A 14,965-nucleotide genomic window follows, 5' to 3' on the forward strand; every position below is an offset into this window, starting at 1 on the left:
GATACCACTCGATTGCAGTAATTTTACAGCAGAGTTGCATACCATTCAGCTTGCACTTGTGCATATGAAAGAGAACTGCTACCAAATGTGTGTAATTTATAGACTCTTTGGATTCTTTGCAGGCTATCTCTACTGTGGGGTATAATCACATTCAATGTTTTGTGAGATGTTGCAACTGTTATACAAAATGAAGACCTTCAATTTTGATGTTCAGTTGTGTAGAGAAATTAAGGGAAATGAGATTTCAGATGCAGCTACTAGATCAGCTCATACTTTTTTCTGCATACCGTGTGACAGTTCTCTGTACAGATATTTTATAAGATCGAAGCTAATAGCCCAGTGACAATCATCATTGTAGGAAGCAATTGCAAACAGATTGCCTGAAATTAAGCATTGGCAGTTTAGTCGATGCAGGAACAGAAGAGAGGAAGTTGTTCTTGCTAGGTTCCACATAGGTCACAATCATCTTATATATTCTTATTTACTTATTACCGATGACTCACCTCATCATCATCAAATTCCTGCCATGTACCTTCAAGGGGTGTACAGGATATGATAGTACTACATGACAAATTTACATCATCACTAACTTCCTATCCACAATTTTCCTCCAAATCACTCTGTTACCTGTCAAGACTCCATCCAACGTTATCAAATCTTATATTTCTACCTTCTGAGGCACTTTTTATCATATCAATCCACCTACCATATGTTTCCGTGTACAAGATGCTACTTTTCTCTAAAATTTTTAGACCAAAAATAGGGGGTCATCTTATACACGGGGGAGGTTGCTGTGGTGAAACTGCCGGTACCTTGTCTCCGCGAACACGCTTCCGCCACTCACTAGCCTTTGTTAACTCTGTTGATTGACGTCATTGATGGCTGTTTCTGAATAAACCAACCAGAACTCTGAAAGCATTCATACATCTGCAACTTGTTGGCAGGGTAAGTTAATGCATTAACAATATTTTGAGCACTAGCCCATAAAAATGTCCGGGAAAAAAAATGGTTGTCATATTCTTCAAAATTCAAGTTAAAAGTCATCAATTACCCAAAAGAACATGGAAATAAAGCTTCAGATTGACGTCATTGAGAGACAGTTTGTACCTCCTCCCACTGATTAGACAGTGGAGAAAACAGGAAGAACAACAACTATTCAAGATGCCAAAAAAGAAGAGTGCCTTAAGAGGAAAACCAGCAAATTGGTCAAACTTGGAGCAGAGGCTTAAGACTTTAATTATGGAGCAACGCCAGAGTGGGATACGTGTGTCAACCAAGCTTATTCAATATAAGGCAAAAAGATTTGCAAGAGAAATGACATTGTTGATTTCACAGGAAAGGCAAAATGGTGCTTCAACTTCATGAGGGTTGGCCATGAGAACATGAACCAAGTTAGCCCAGAAAATGCCACCAGCTTATGAGGATTAAATCCAACACTTGTTTACTCCTTACTCTTTTTTTTCTTTACCTCCTTTTTGTCAAGGATTAGGCATTTGCCTGTTCTAGCCTCACTGGTCTTCTTCACCCCTTCCCCTTAAGTCTATATTTATCCACTTCTTTTGGTAGCCAGTATCTATATATTCTATATAAATGATCTTTCCATTTCACTCTATATTCTTTGATTTTTTTCACTTATATTGTAAATACCTAGTTCTCTTCTAATTTCTTTTTTTTTTTTTATATGGTCTGGTTTTGTGCATCTTTTTAATTGTTCTTAAACATCTCATTTCTGCTGCCCTGTATTTTACTTTGAACTTTCTTTTCAACAGTCCATATTTCTGAGCCATATAGTAGAATAGGAGAAGAATTAAAAGGTCAATTGTAAAATTGACCTTTTAGTTGTTCCACAGATTTTTCTGTGGAACTGAAAAATTTCAGTTGTTGAACTGAATTTTTTTTTTTTTTTTTCATCTACTTATTTGTCTTTTAGATATGGTATTATACAGCCTAAATAATTAAACTGTGTCACCTGTTCTATTTTATCTTCTGTGACTATTTTTGATATGATCTGATCTCTACCTTTAAATGCCATGGTTTTTTTTTTTTCTTTTGCAGAATTTTTAAATTCTGTTCTTGGCTTATTTCGTTTAATTCATAAAGTGATTTTTTGATGGTCATCATTATCTTGTAATATTTACTGTTATTTATTATTACATGACGCCTGCAAGGACTCATTGAGGGAAGGGACTCGACAACTCCATCTCCACCATTTAATTCACAAATTACACAGAACAATTCTATCATTATCTACACATTGCCATTTACTGCTCACCACCACTATTATTATTTTATTTTTTGTCTATAAAGTGCATGTGTTCTCAATGGCAATTTGCATGTATGTGGGATTAACAAACCATATATAGATTTCTCTTGACGCAACAATAATCGAACTTAGGCCTTTTCCAACTGAAAGTTGTAACGTACCGTGGTTCTTCCAGTTGCACTATGGAGTCAATATAATCTGATCATAAAAGAGTGAGTACTGTACTTGTGTTGGCTGTACATAGAACATTAATGGTTTATTAATAACACAGAACTAAAAAAACTGAATATTTTCATTCAGTATTTTGGACAACAGTAACTGAAGCCTTTTCAAGGATAAAAATAAGATAAAACTTATATGAATAAGAACATAAAATGTCAGTCAAGCAAATGACACAATCCTTTAAACTGAGCTCAGAGACTTTTGCAACACCTTTTAGCCAGTGCCTACAATCCATCTAAAATAGATAAAATATTGCATGCGTATCTCATCCTTCCAACAAATAGGATCACAGCACAAATCATTTTCATCCCATGTGTTAAGGGTACATCAGAGAAATTAGGAGTTCTCTGCAGATATTATCTTCATTCAGCTAGCTACCTTCATACATTCTCCTAAAGATCAACTGCATCCTCTTGAATGTCCCAGAGTATATAAAGTTCCTGTGTCTGCACCTTGGCCTATTTTGGACAGACTGGTAGATCAGTTAACTTCCACCTTGAACACAAAAATAACATCTGTGGTCATCTGTATAACAAGTTGGGATTGGCTCTTTCATATAAGATCAGATGCAGAAAAATGTCTGTATTGCATAGAAGTTGTTATAGGTGTGAGATTCTATTTTTAGAATCAGCATCTGCTAGACTAGATATGTATGGTTGCATTAATTTAACAAAGATCTGGTAGATTATTGTTTTAAGACCTGATAGTTTGACTTCCCTAAATTAACTGTAGGGTTATCTGACCTGTAGAGGATGCCATCTAAGCACAATAACAAATTGGATTTTATATACCATATAGAAGTATAAGATTTTTCCCACCTATCATAGCTGATAAAATGCGATTGTAAACCTTCAGCATTTTAAACAATACTAAAGCAACAACTAGCAACCTCAACAAAACTGAATTAGCAGCTATGAAATATTTAAATGCAAGTCTGAATGTCCTAATTACTAGAGCCAATAAAGGCAGTGCCATCCTTATTTTAAACCCCTTGCTAAATTAAAGAATTTATTCAACTCCAAGGATCCACTGGCTCACCCTGGAGTATACCATATTCAGTGCACCTCTAATTTGCATTATGTAGGTGAAACTGGATGCACAATTTTTATCTGAAAAAAAAAAAAAGGAACATAAATGACACATTCAATTTAATAACTATGGTAAATCTGGCCTTTCTGATCATGCCTGGAATACTCTACATAGAAATAACTGGAAAGGCATCCATCACATGAAAACGTTGGTTACAAATTTCTTGATATGTACCTCCAGGTGGTATTCAGGTTACTATAACAGCATCACATTATTATTAATCTCCTATTTACAATTTTCCTCCAAATAAATCCACCTAGACCCTGGTCTTCCTCTGGGTCTCTTTCCTGCCATCTTGGCATCGAACACCTGTTTTGTTAACCTTTCTTCACCCATTCTATTTAGGTGACCATATCATCTTAGGTAAGTTCTGCTGACACATTCTTGAATGCTAATAATGTCAAGTTCCTTTCTAATATCTTCATTTTTAATATGATTTTGCCATTGATGCCATCAGTTCACTCCTCTAATTTTCTCAGAATCTTATATCTGTTGTATTTTGTCATTGATCAAGCACTTTATTTCTAACCCAAGTCTCAGATCCATAACTTAAAACTGGTTTCAACACTGTCTTGTATACTGCTAGTTTGGTGTTTTGGTTAATTTTTCTCTTATTCCATATAAATTTATTCAGCTGGCTACCTACCATACCAGCTTTGCTTATTCTGTTGTCTGTTTCCAGATTTAACCTGCCATCTTCAAAAAACTGTGCCTATACTGAAATATTTTACTTGTTCTAAAGGATCTCCATTCAGAATGCAGCAGAAGTTTTCTGTGCTCCTGCTTATTTTCATAGTTATAGTCTTTTTGTTGCTGATTTCATGCCAAATTTGTTAAAGCCGTTATTCAGATTAATTAGTTACTCCTGGAGGTTTGCACTAGATGTGTTTAGGAGTACATCATCTGCATAAAGGAAAAAGCTAAGTTCGACATCTCCAATTCTAATATCAGGCTCGATGCCACTTTCTTTCATAATGTGATCCATATAGATGATGAATAAGAGTGGAGATAATGTGTATTCTTGTCTTACCCCTGATTTTATATCAAACCATCTTCCTGTATTTCCTTCAGTTTGAATTGCTGACTGACAACTTAAATATAGACTATGTATTGCTCTGTGTAATGTACCATTCATCCCATATAACTGTAGTGTCTCAAAAAGTTTTCTCTGGGCACCTTATCATATGCATTTTGTAAATCTTCAAAACTTAGTTACAGATCCTTGTCATATTCCCATGATTTCTCAACTATTTCTCTTAATGAAAATCTGATCTTGACAACTTCTATTTGCCCTGAATCCAGCTTGTTCTTCTCCGAGTGTCTCTTTAACAATCTTTCTCAACCTCTTTTCAAGTATGCTTTTATAAATCTTACATGGAACACTTACTAGAGAAACTCCTCTGTATTTCTCACATTCAGCTTTGTTCCTTTTATGGATGGGTACTATGAGACCTCTACTCCAATCATTGAGATTTGACCTTCTGACCAGGCCCTCTGAATTATGCAGTATAGCCATTGCAAAACTTTTATATCTCCATACTTAGCATTTCTGGTCGAATACCATATACTCCTGCTGCAATAAATTTAGTTTAAATTTAATTTATCCAAGTGTAAGCAAACAAAGTTTGCACCTGAAAATATTTTCAGGACTGTGGTAAGGTGGTGCAACACCAGACAACTCCAAGCAAAGGTGGACCAAGCTCTCATCACTCCTTGTCTCAGTATCTCCCATAATGCAAAGCACATCTCCTTGCAGACATGTATACTGCTATGCATTAAGGGAAGGGCCACTACCCAGACCGGTTTCGACCTTTATTGAGGTCTCATTCTCTAAATCCAGAGTAATTCAATAATAAGGTGGTACACCTGTTGGCAACTTGTATAGGTAAATATGACCTCTCCTATTGCTTCTGCCTTAGTATCTCCACATTTGGGTCTGCCTCCCACTGACGAGACCCCAATATAAGTCAAAACTGGTCTGGGTAGTGGCCCTTCCCTTAATGCATAGTAGTATACATGTCCGCAAGGAGATGTGCTTTGCATTATGGGAGATACTGAGACAAGGAGTAATGAGAGCTTGGTCCACCTTTGCTCGGAGTTGTCTGGTGTTGCACCACCTTACCTCAGTCCTGAAAATATTTTCAGGTGCAAACTTTGTTTGCTGATACTCCTGCTGCCTTTCCACATCATAAGTTTTTGACGGCTTTTTCTACCTCAAGTATTGATATGTATTCTACTTGAAAATTTTCGAATATAGTTCTATCACTGCTTGGTTCATTTAATAGTCTTTCCAAGTAATTACTTCAGACATCTAAGATATCCTTATCTTCAGTTTTCGTGTAACCTTTATCATCTTTAATTCCTTTTATAGTATCCCTGTCTTCTATTTCTAAGCTTCTTCAGTTCCTCCAGAACATTTTGCCACATTCCTGATGTAAATTGCACTCATATCAAATCATGGTATGAATGCAAATTTAAAGAGGCCTGTGAAATTCTAATCATCTGCCCTAATCTTGACAATAATGATTGTTTAAAAATCCCATGAACGTGGATGCCAAATATTCTATCCATATAATCTTTTGTTCTAAGAGTTCATTATAATTTAGGACTGTAGTAATCTAGGATATCTTAGCCTAGATTACTACAGTCCTAAATTATAACAAATAATTCAGTTATAATTTAGGACTGTAGTAGTCCTAAATAGATATAACAAACATTATGTTAAATTATTGATTAGACAATGACTTTTGCTGTATTGAAAGTATTATGGATTTGTTCTCTGGTGATATGTTTTTTTTTCACTAGAGATTAAGCCAGTAGAATAATGATTGATCGGATCATTGTCACTTTGGCATACTGTTTGAAATGTAATATAGCTCATCTTTGTATATGCACTATCTGATCAAAAGTATCCAGACACCTACTTGAAACTGTAATCAGACTTTTCCTGTGACATGCTTTCCAGTAGTGGACATTAACATGGGGTGGATCCACCCTTTGCTTCTATAACAGCTCTAACTCTGCCAGGGAGACTTTATACCAGGTGTTTTAACGTCTCTGGAGGAACGGCAGCCCATTCTTCCTGAAGAGCCGTAGCCAGAGCAGTTCATGATGTGGGTCGTTGGGGTCTGGAGCAAAATCGGCATTCTAATTCGTCCCAGAGGTGTTCTATGGGATTCAGGTCAGGACTCTAGGCCAGCCAGTCCATTTCTGGAATGTTATTGTCCACAAACCATTCCCTTACAGACCTTACTTTATGGCAGGTGGCATTGTCATGCTGATACAGACAGTAGTCATCACCGAATTGATCTTCTATCGTAGGCAGTATGCAATGGGTCAAAATGTCCTTCTACCCTTCCGCATTTAGATTTTCATGTAGTGTTACAAGAGGGCCAAGTCCATTCCATGAAAAACTTCAATGAAATTGCCACCTCCTCCAAATTTCACTGTTGGCACTACGCATGCTTGCAGGAATTGTTCTTCTCCAGGCATTCGCCAGACCCTCCCATCAGACTTCCACATGGTAAAGCGTGATTCATCACTCCAAATCATGTTTCCAGTTGTCCACTGTTTAGTAGCGTTGCTCTTTACGCTATTGCAGGTGGCGCTTAGCATTCACAGGAGAAATGTTTGGTTTATGGGCAGCTGCTTGACCATGGAACCCCATTCCTCTTATCTTGACGCACAGTCATGGTGCTGGCCAGACAGTTAGTAACACTGCTGAACTCCCGGGTGATTGTTTTATTCGATGTCTGGCGATTTCCACGAACCACCTTCTTCAACACTCGACAGTCCCTGTCTGTCATTAAACGCAGCCTACACGACCATGGTTTTGTTGTGGTTATGCTTTCACGTTTCCGCTTCACAATCGCCAACTGTTTACTTGGGCAACTTGAGGAGGGTTGAAATGTCTTTGACAGATTTCTTACTGATGTGGCAACCAATAATTAGTCCACATTCGAAGTCACTGAGCTCTCTTGACCTACCCATTCTGCTCGTACTTCTTATCACTGAACAACACACAGCTCCATGCCTCCTTTTATACTGGTAAATGAGGTCTTAGTGACATCTAGATGTCAGTTTACGAATTACAGAGGAATGTCTGGATATACTTTTGATCAGATAGTGTATTCTCCAGATGATGACCTTAATATGAATGTCAAAATATTGGGAAATTAGAGTAATTATTCTTAACACAGTTCTAGCCTTGTGATTTATCAGAACTATTTGTCGATGTTGGTATTGGTGTGATTTTCTTTCTCTTATTTAATTGTAATCTATGGTCAAAGAAAATGAGTAAAATAAGTTCATGTAGAAATGTCCATGCGAATGGAGGGAAATAAAAAATTGTGATTCTAAATGGCAAGGAATAGTTGTACAGGCTATCAGACTAATGTTTAGCCCATTGGTGCCAAAAACCTGCTTTTAAATATTTAATATTTAAAAATAATTGTTGAAATTATTCACTTTGTCATCATCATCATATTCCTTATATATACCCTCAGGGGTATACAGGATATGGTAGTACTACATGAAAAATTTACATCAATACTAACTTCCTATCTACAATTTTCCAAATCAGTCTGTTACCTGTCAAGACTCCAATATTATCAGGTCTTATGTTTCTGTCTTCTAAGACACTTTTTACTGTATCAATCCACCTATACTTTGGTCTTCCTCTGGGTTTTTTTTCTGCCAATATGGCAGAGAACACTTGTTTTGCTAATCTTTCCTCTCCCATTCTGTTTAAGTGACCATACCACCTGAGATTAGCTCTGCTAAAGCATTCCTGGATGCTGACAATGTCAAGTTCTTTCCTATTATCCTCGTTTTTAATATGATATTGCCATTGATGCTATCTGTTCATGCCCCTAATCTTTCTCAGGAGTCTCATATCTGTGGTCTCTAGTCTTTGATCAAGTGTTTTACTTCTGATCCAGCTCTCAGATCCATTAGTTAAAATTAGCTTGAATACTGTATTGTATACAACTAATTTAGTGTTCCAAGTAATTTCTCTCTTATTCCATATAAATTTATTCAAATGACTTCCTACCATATCAGCTTTGTTGATTCTGTTGTCTGTTTCCATATTTAATTTACCATCTTCACTGAAAATCATGCCTAAGTAGCTAAGATGTTTTACTTGTTCTGTAGGTTCTCCATTCAAAATACAGTTGATATTATCAACGCTTCTGCATTGATAATATCAACTGTATTGTGAATGACTAAATAGTGATCACTTCCAATTTCAAATCCTCTGTATACTCTGGTGTCCCACAATCAACAATAACATAGTCAATGAGACTTTTCTTATTCCTTGCCTCTTCTCTCCATGTGAATTTGTGCACATTTTTATGTTGGAACATGGTGTTAGTAATAACCAGTCAATGTCCTGAGCAGAAATCCAACAGGTATTTGCCATTATTATTAGCTTTGCTCTTTTCTCCAAATTTTCCCAAAACATTTTTGTATGTCTAACAGTCATTTCCTACTCTGCTATTTAGAACCCCAACAAAGACCAACTCATAATTGCCCACATCACTCTACTAAGATCTCACCAGTTTTGGTCTTTTTTGTTTCAGTCACCCCCATTATGTCGATCTGGTACTTATCCAATTCCTCAGCTAGCTCCATTTCTTTGCCATTCAGGCTTCTTATGTTGATAGTACCAATCTTAAACTCTAGTGATGTTGAGTTGGGGTGGGTTTTCAGATTTGTTCCAGTAGCTGACTTTTCGTTGTTTATCCTGGTTCCCTGGTGAAAACAATGGGGCGACACCCCAGCCAGCATGAAATGCTGTCATGCTGTACCATTATTTGAAATTTTGGTTTAACCCAATAAGAATACAATTTGGTTGGCTAAATCCCAAATTTCCAGCCCATCCTTGTCCATTCAGTATCCAGGTAGATACCTAACAGGGTGCACCACGAGAAGGTGAGGATTGGAAATTAGGTCAGAAGCTCTGGTCAGTTCTCTGCATTCCTTTAAAGGCTATGTGGAGGTCTCCTCTCAGTTATATAGCTTTGACCTTTAAGCACCCCTTGACTTAATCAGAATGAGAAAATATCAGGAACTAAATTTTTTTCATTTAGCAAAGTGCAAATAAAGTATAGAACTGGATTGAAATTAGTCAGCTCTAACGTACTTTGTCATTGTAATGCATTAGAAACCTGCAGAGTGAAATTGCTAACTGTTAATCTTTTTTTGTTAGTACAAAAGAAATTGAGATAACAATTTAAACTTTGTTATTTGGAAGTGTTGGAAATCTCCATAACTTTTCAGAGTAGATGATCAATAAACACTTAGTTTATGATAGAAATAGACCAAATATGACATGTGAAACTAAACTGTTTGATGACTTACTGTTGCTTCTAATGGTGAAGCTTAAAAAAATAAATGAACTTTGCTAACATTGCTTTTTTTTTTACTGGTATTTTTTGGTAAATGTAGGAATTATTATGGATTTCCTAATCTTGTACATATTTTAATAGCCAAACTTGGAGCTAATGCTATACTTGGAGTGTCCCTGGCTGTGTGCAAAGCAGGAGCTTCTCAAAAAGTAAGGATAAGTATAATTTTTTTTACAAAACACTGAAATGTAGTGTTTTTGGACTGAAGGAGGTATAGAGAATATTTTTAAAAAGTTATTAAAAACTACCTTCACAGTTGTGACATTACATATTGCAAACATACAATTAAATATTTGTATGTTTGAAATGATAATGGCTTTCAATCTTATCTCTTTATTAAAGATATGCTAAAGTGTGTTGAAACTACTTTGCATTTGTTCTTTTCTTTGTTCCTTACTTTCTTCATGCTTACATTCCTTACTTCATGCTCCTTTGTTTCATGCTATTCTTTTCTTTGCTTAAATGCATATTATGGTGAACTAAATGATGCCACTCTACTTAACATATGTGTAATTTACATCTTGCTCATTATTTTCCTTACTGTTATTCTTGCTTATATTTACCTCAAAAAGGATCCAGTAAATTTTTTTCCCCAGACTTATGAATTGCATATGAACTGAATCACACTGGCATGGTGATCTGGAATAAGAATAATAGTAGACTTTAAAAATGGAGATATTACATGATAATGTCTTGGTTGTAATGCTAAGTATAAATACAGTTTAACCATCCAGCCGGATGATTTTGTCGATGAAATATATTAATAATCTTATTAAGCTCAATAATATACTTTACATCCATATTTTGCATGATAGATTAACACTTTATGGCCATTCAGGTGTAATATTTATTACCCTTAACTAAAGGGTTAAGGGTAATAAATGTAAAATAATTAATTTTATATTTATTTTGTTACAAACAAAATAAATATAAAATGAACTTTTTTTTTTTAATTTAACAAACTTTAGAATTTTCATACCATTAAAATGAAAAGTAATTTAATATTTTGTTTTAAAAGAAACTTTTTGCAGTTAAATCTGAACAGCTGCATTACTCCTTCTTGTAAGTCATCTGAGGAAATAACATTTATAAATGAAAAACTCTAATTTAAATCAACCGCAAGTTAAACACTGGCATGCATGCAGTGAATGTTATACTACTGAGAAATTCAACTGATGGAACTAAGGGTATTCTTTGCTTTTTTTTAAGATATGATTTGAAAGATATTTCATGAGATTTTTATAGGGAATTGATGCTAAAATTTCTTTTAAGGAATTTGAGTTGATTCAAGGAATGACTAGTACTTACTTTAAACTTTAAACATGCTTTTAAAAGCATCTGTGACATTTATTAGATATGGAAATGGATTCTGGAAATAAAATTCTACCTGAATTTCTATAGTTTCTGTGGAAGAAAGAATAGCAAGTAGAATTTTTATTTATAAATAAAACTGTTACAATTAGGAAAGGTTTTGTATGATTACATTCGAAGATTTATATTGCATAGAGAAAAGGAAGGTTGTTGTTTGAAATAGCTTATGAAACTGATCTATTACTGGTTCTTTGAACTCCAAATCTCACTACTGAAATAAGATGCTACTGCTATCTTTACTGTATTGGTGCACACTGTGATCCTGAGGTCACTATATTCAGATATTGAGGAGGATCAAATTTTAATTTGTGTGCAAATTACAAATGAATGGATGAAAATATTTCTTATGTGCAGTTGAAGATGTCTTTTGCCAAGAAAGTCTACAAAAACTTCTACAAATACAGACTTGCTATTGCTTCCAGTTGAAGATTGTTTTTTTCACTTTGTCTTTATATTGCTAAAAGCTAAAGAATTACTTAGTTTTCATAAGTAATTACTTCAATAGTCTTAAGAGCCAGCTTAACTTAAGCAAGTACTTAAACTTGAATTAAGAGGAATTATGGCAGTAGTGTTTTTTATATATAATTAATCCTTTAATTTATATATAATCAGCCACAAAATGGATCATCTGTTAAAGGAATAGCTATTCTGAATTTCTCACTGTTCTCACATCTGGAGCACTACTTCAAATGTGAGAACAGTATTCTAAGGTTAGGCAGAGTTCATATTTATAAAGTGCCAGGATTTGAAGCAGAAGAGAGAGAATTTTTTAGAATGAAAAAACCAAGTTTCTGGGATGAATAGGGTCTGTGGATGTTATTTGTTACCAAGTTATCCTCACCCCACTTCAATCATTGTTTGAAGCATTTTTATAGAAGATCTGGACCTGAATCACTTGAGCACAAGGATTTATAAATAAAGAAGAAGAATGGAGAGTACTGACAACAAAAATATCAAGATTGGATGTGTGTGAGAGAGAGCGAGAGATCATTGATGTATAGATGAAATCCCAGAACCCTGGAGATACTCCAACATTAATTGAAAAATCTGAGGAAACCGTCCACCATGACCTGCATTCTGCAAAATACCAGAGAGGAAGATGGGGATCACTCACAAAGAGCAGGAGGAAGACCATAAGATGGTAGCTTAGTAAAAAAGCCACAGTGCCAGACTCAATCAAATGCCTTAGAAATATTGACTGATTACTTGAGTTTTGCCAAACTTTTCCCGTGGCTTGTGTCCAAAGGTGGGTGAGGTTAGCTAGACCTGCTGTGGAGCAAGAATAATGGATATTGGTGATAACTAAGTAATTGGTGAATCGCTAAGTGGCTGTTAATGATCTTTTCCAGTATTTTTGAGAGTATTAAAGCAAGCAATAAGGCAGTAATTTGATAGCTGACTTTTACTTCCCTCTTGGGATAGGTTGGATAGATGAAAGAAGAATTTTTGTTCTCTTTGTGTGTGAATGTTGTAAAATACATTTTTGTGTGTGCACATGCTTAAGTGATAGAAAATTTATAAAACATGTAGCCATCATTCTCAGAGTTGTTGACTATTAAAGCTTTTTTTTTAATATGGTAATTCCATACATAGACGTAAGCCCATGGTACATTAGTAGAGCAGAAAGTAGAGAGAAGGAACTTGTTGACATTGCACTTGAAATCATAATTATGTTGGTTTGTTCTATTAGTTTGAGTTAATCTGTGAAGCCAATATATATATATATATATATATATATATATATATATATATATATATATATATATATATATATATAGCCACTGCTTGTTTTAACAGATTTAGAAGTGAGAGAGCGAGCGTTACCAATGGCATTTCTAATTAACACTAAAATTTTGAAAGCAGAGGAAACTTTCTACAAGAGGGGTTGGAATGAATTGGTTAGAGATGGGTCATTAATTCTTCATTTATTTATATCGTACACAAGAGCTGGAAGAGCCTATAGAACTTCAGTCCCATGTGTGTGTGTGTGGTGCAGGTGAGGATTAGAAAGAAGTAATCTGTTGAATCTGTGATGAAGGGGTAATCTGTGAGCCTAATTGCTCTCCTCTTGATAGCAGTGCAAATTTTTAGGGAGGTGTTAGATACACCACCTCACCCCCAAATGTGTGAACATCATTCTAGGAATGGGTGAATCTGAAATTTATGTATAGTTAATAGCTGTGTGGATGAACAATAGTGTCCTGAGAGGAAAAAGAATGTCTAGTTTTTTGAAGACTGAGGGACATATTGACATGATGTGTTTATACCAGAAGAGGCTAAAGATAAATGTCTGTTCAAGGAGGGGGGTGGAAGAGAGAGAGAGAGAGAGAGAGAAAGATAATCCTGTCTGATGAGTTGTATATTACTGTGGTTCTGGAAGGTGAGTTGAGATCCCTTCTGGGAGTGAAATGGAAAGACTGTTTTAGTTAAAAATGACCAGGTTATTCATTCCCCACTTAAGGATTGCATAGATATCAGTCTTTAGAGCATTGGTTGCAGATAATTTTAGAGCTTTAGGATGTCTGATAACTAAATGGTTTGTTGAAAGAGTAACATGAATAATGTGTACTGTCATCAGTAAAGATATAGATAGAATTAGTGGTGATTGAAAGTAGGTTGCTTATATATAGGAGAAAGATAAGTACTAAAACATAGCTCTGACACACTCTTGCATTAGTTGCAAACCTCGAAGATGGGGTGCTGCCTTTAATATTGGTATGTAAGTTGACACAGAGGCATAGCTAGAGGGGGCGGTCTGCCCTGGGTGGCACTTTGAACCTTTTTGAACTTTTGCAGTTAATTCTAAACTACAGTCTCGAGAACTCATTTCCAGATATTGTAATACTACTGCGAATTTTCCTTACATTTTTCTAAATAAAATTTATTTAAGAATATCCTACATTACTATGAAATAGACTTTGCCAATGTCATCGATTTTGCTAACAGAAAAGCAAGAAAAATAACAGTTTAGAATGTTGAAATTAAAGGTTTACTTCAAAAATAAACATGTTTTAATTTGCATTTTTGAAAATTATGGAGACAACTACCGTGTTTGAATAAAAACTTTAGTTTAATATAACTAAAATCTACATTCGACGTTTCGACCTTTATGTCACGGTCATCTTCTGGAGCATACAACTATACACAGAGAACAAGCTACACTACAATCCAACTGGTTTGTTAAAGATACTGACCAACCGCTACAACAATTGTTGGCCTGACCTCTGGTGGGGGGAAAAAAAATATAAATTATACATCAACGCTAGAGTCCTATTATTAGTGTTATCGGTTGGTTGTAGAAATACATTGGGCGCAACAACAAGTATCGATCTATATACATATATTAACATCATGATTATACTTGTACATTCCAACCAGTTGGTATGGAATGGTTTCTAATACTAGCGAAAGATTGGCTAGAGTCCTGACTTATGTTGGATCTTATATATTAGGTAGGCTGAATGTGTGCCATCCAGATCCTTGGAATTTTCATGCCATCTTTGTTGTTGATATTTGGGTGGTTTATCAGGATTTCGCGGGCTTCCTTAAATTTCCTTTCATACCAGGTTTTTGTGTGGTGTAAAGAGCGGGTGCTTTTCCAGTTGATTTG

At 35.3% G+C, this 14,965-nt stretch overlaps 1 protein-coding gene across 2 annotated transcripts in view; it reads left to right on the forward strand.

The window, feature by feature from the left end:
* Eno (alpha-enolase) overlaps window positions 1–14,965 on the forward strand; it is a 114,661-nt gene that overhangs the window by 52,704 nt on the left and 46,992 nt on the right. For both annotated transcript variants that reach the window (XM_090408049.1, XM_090408050.1), the window contains exon 5: window positions 10,066–10,133. In XM_090408049.1, the coding sequence (XP_090264175.1) occupies window positions 10,066–10,133 (68 nt within the window). The remainder of the gene's footprint in view (window positions 1–10,065; window positions 10,134–14,965) is intronic.

This window comes from Typopeltis vanoorti, chromosome 18 (assembly GCF_054136105.1).
Source record: "Typopeltis vanoorti isolate ZY-2024b chromosome 18, IOZ_Tvanoo_1.0, whole genome shotgun sequence".
NCBI classification, from domain to species: Eukaryota; Metazoa; Arthropoda; class Arachnida; order Uropygi; family Thelyphonidae; genus Typopeltis; species Typopeltis vanoorti.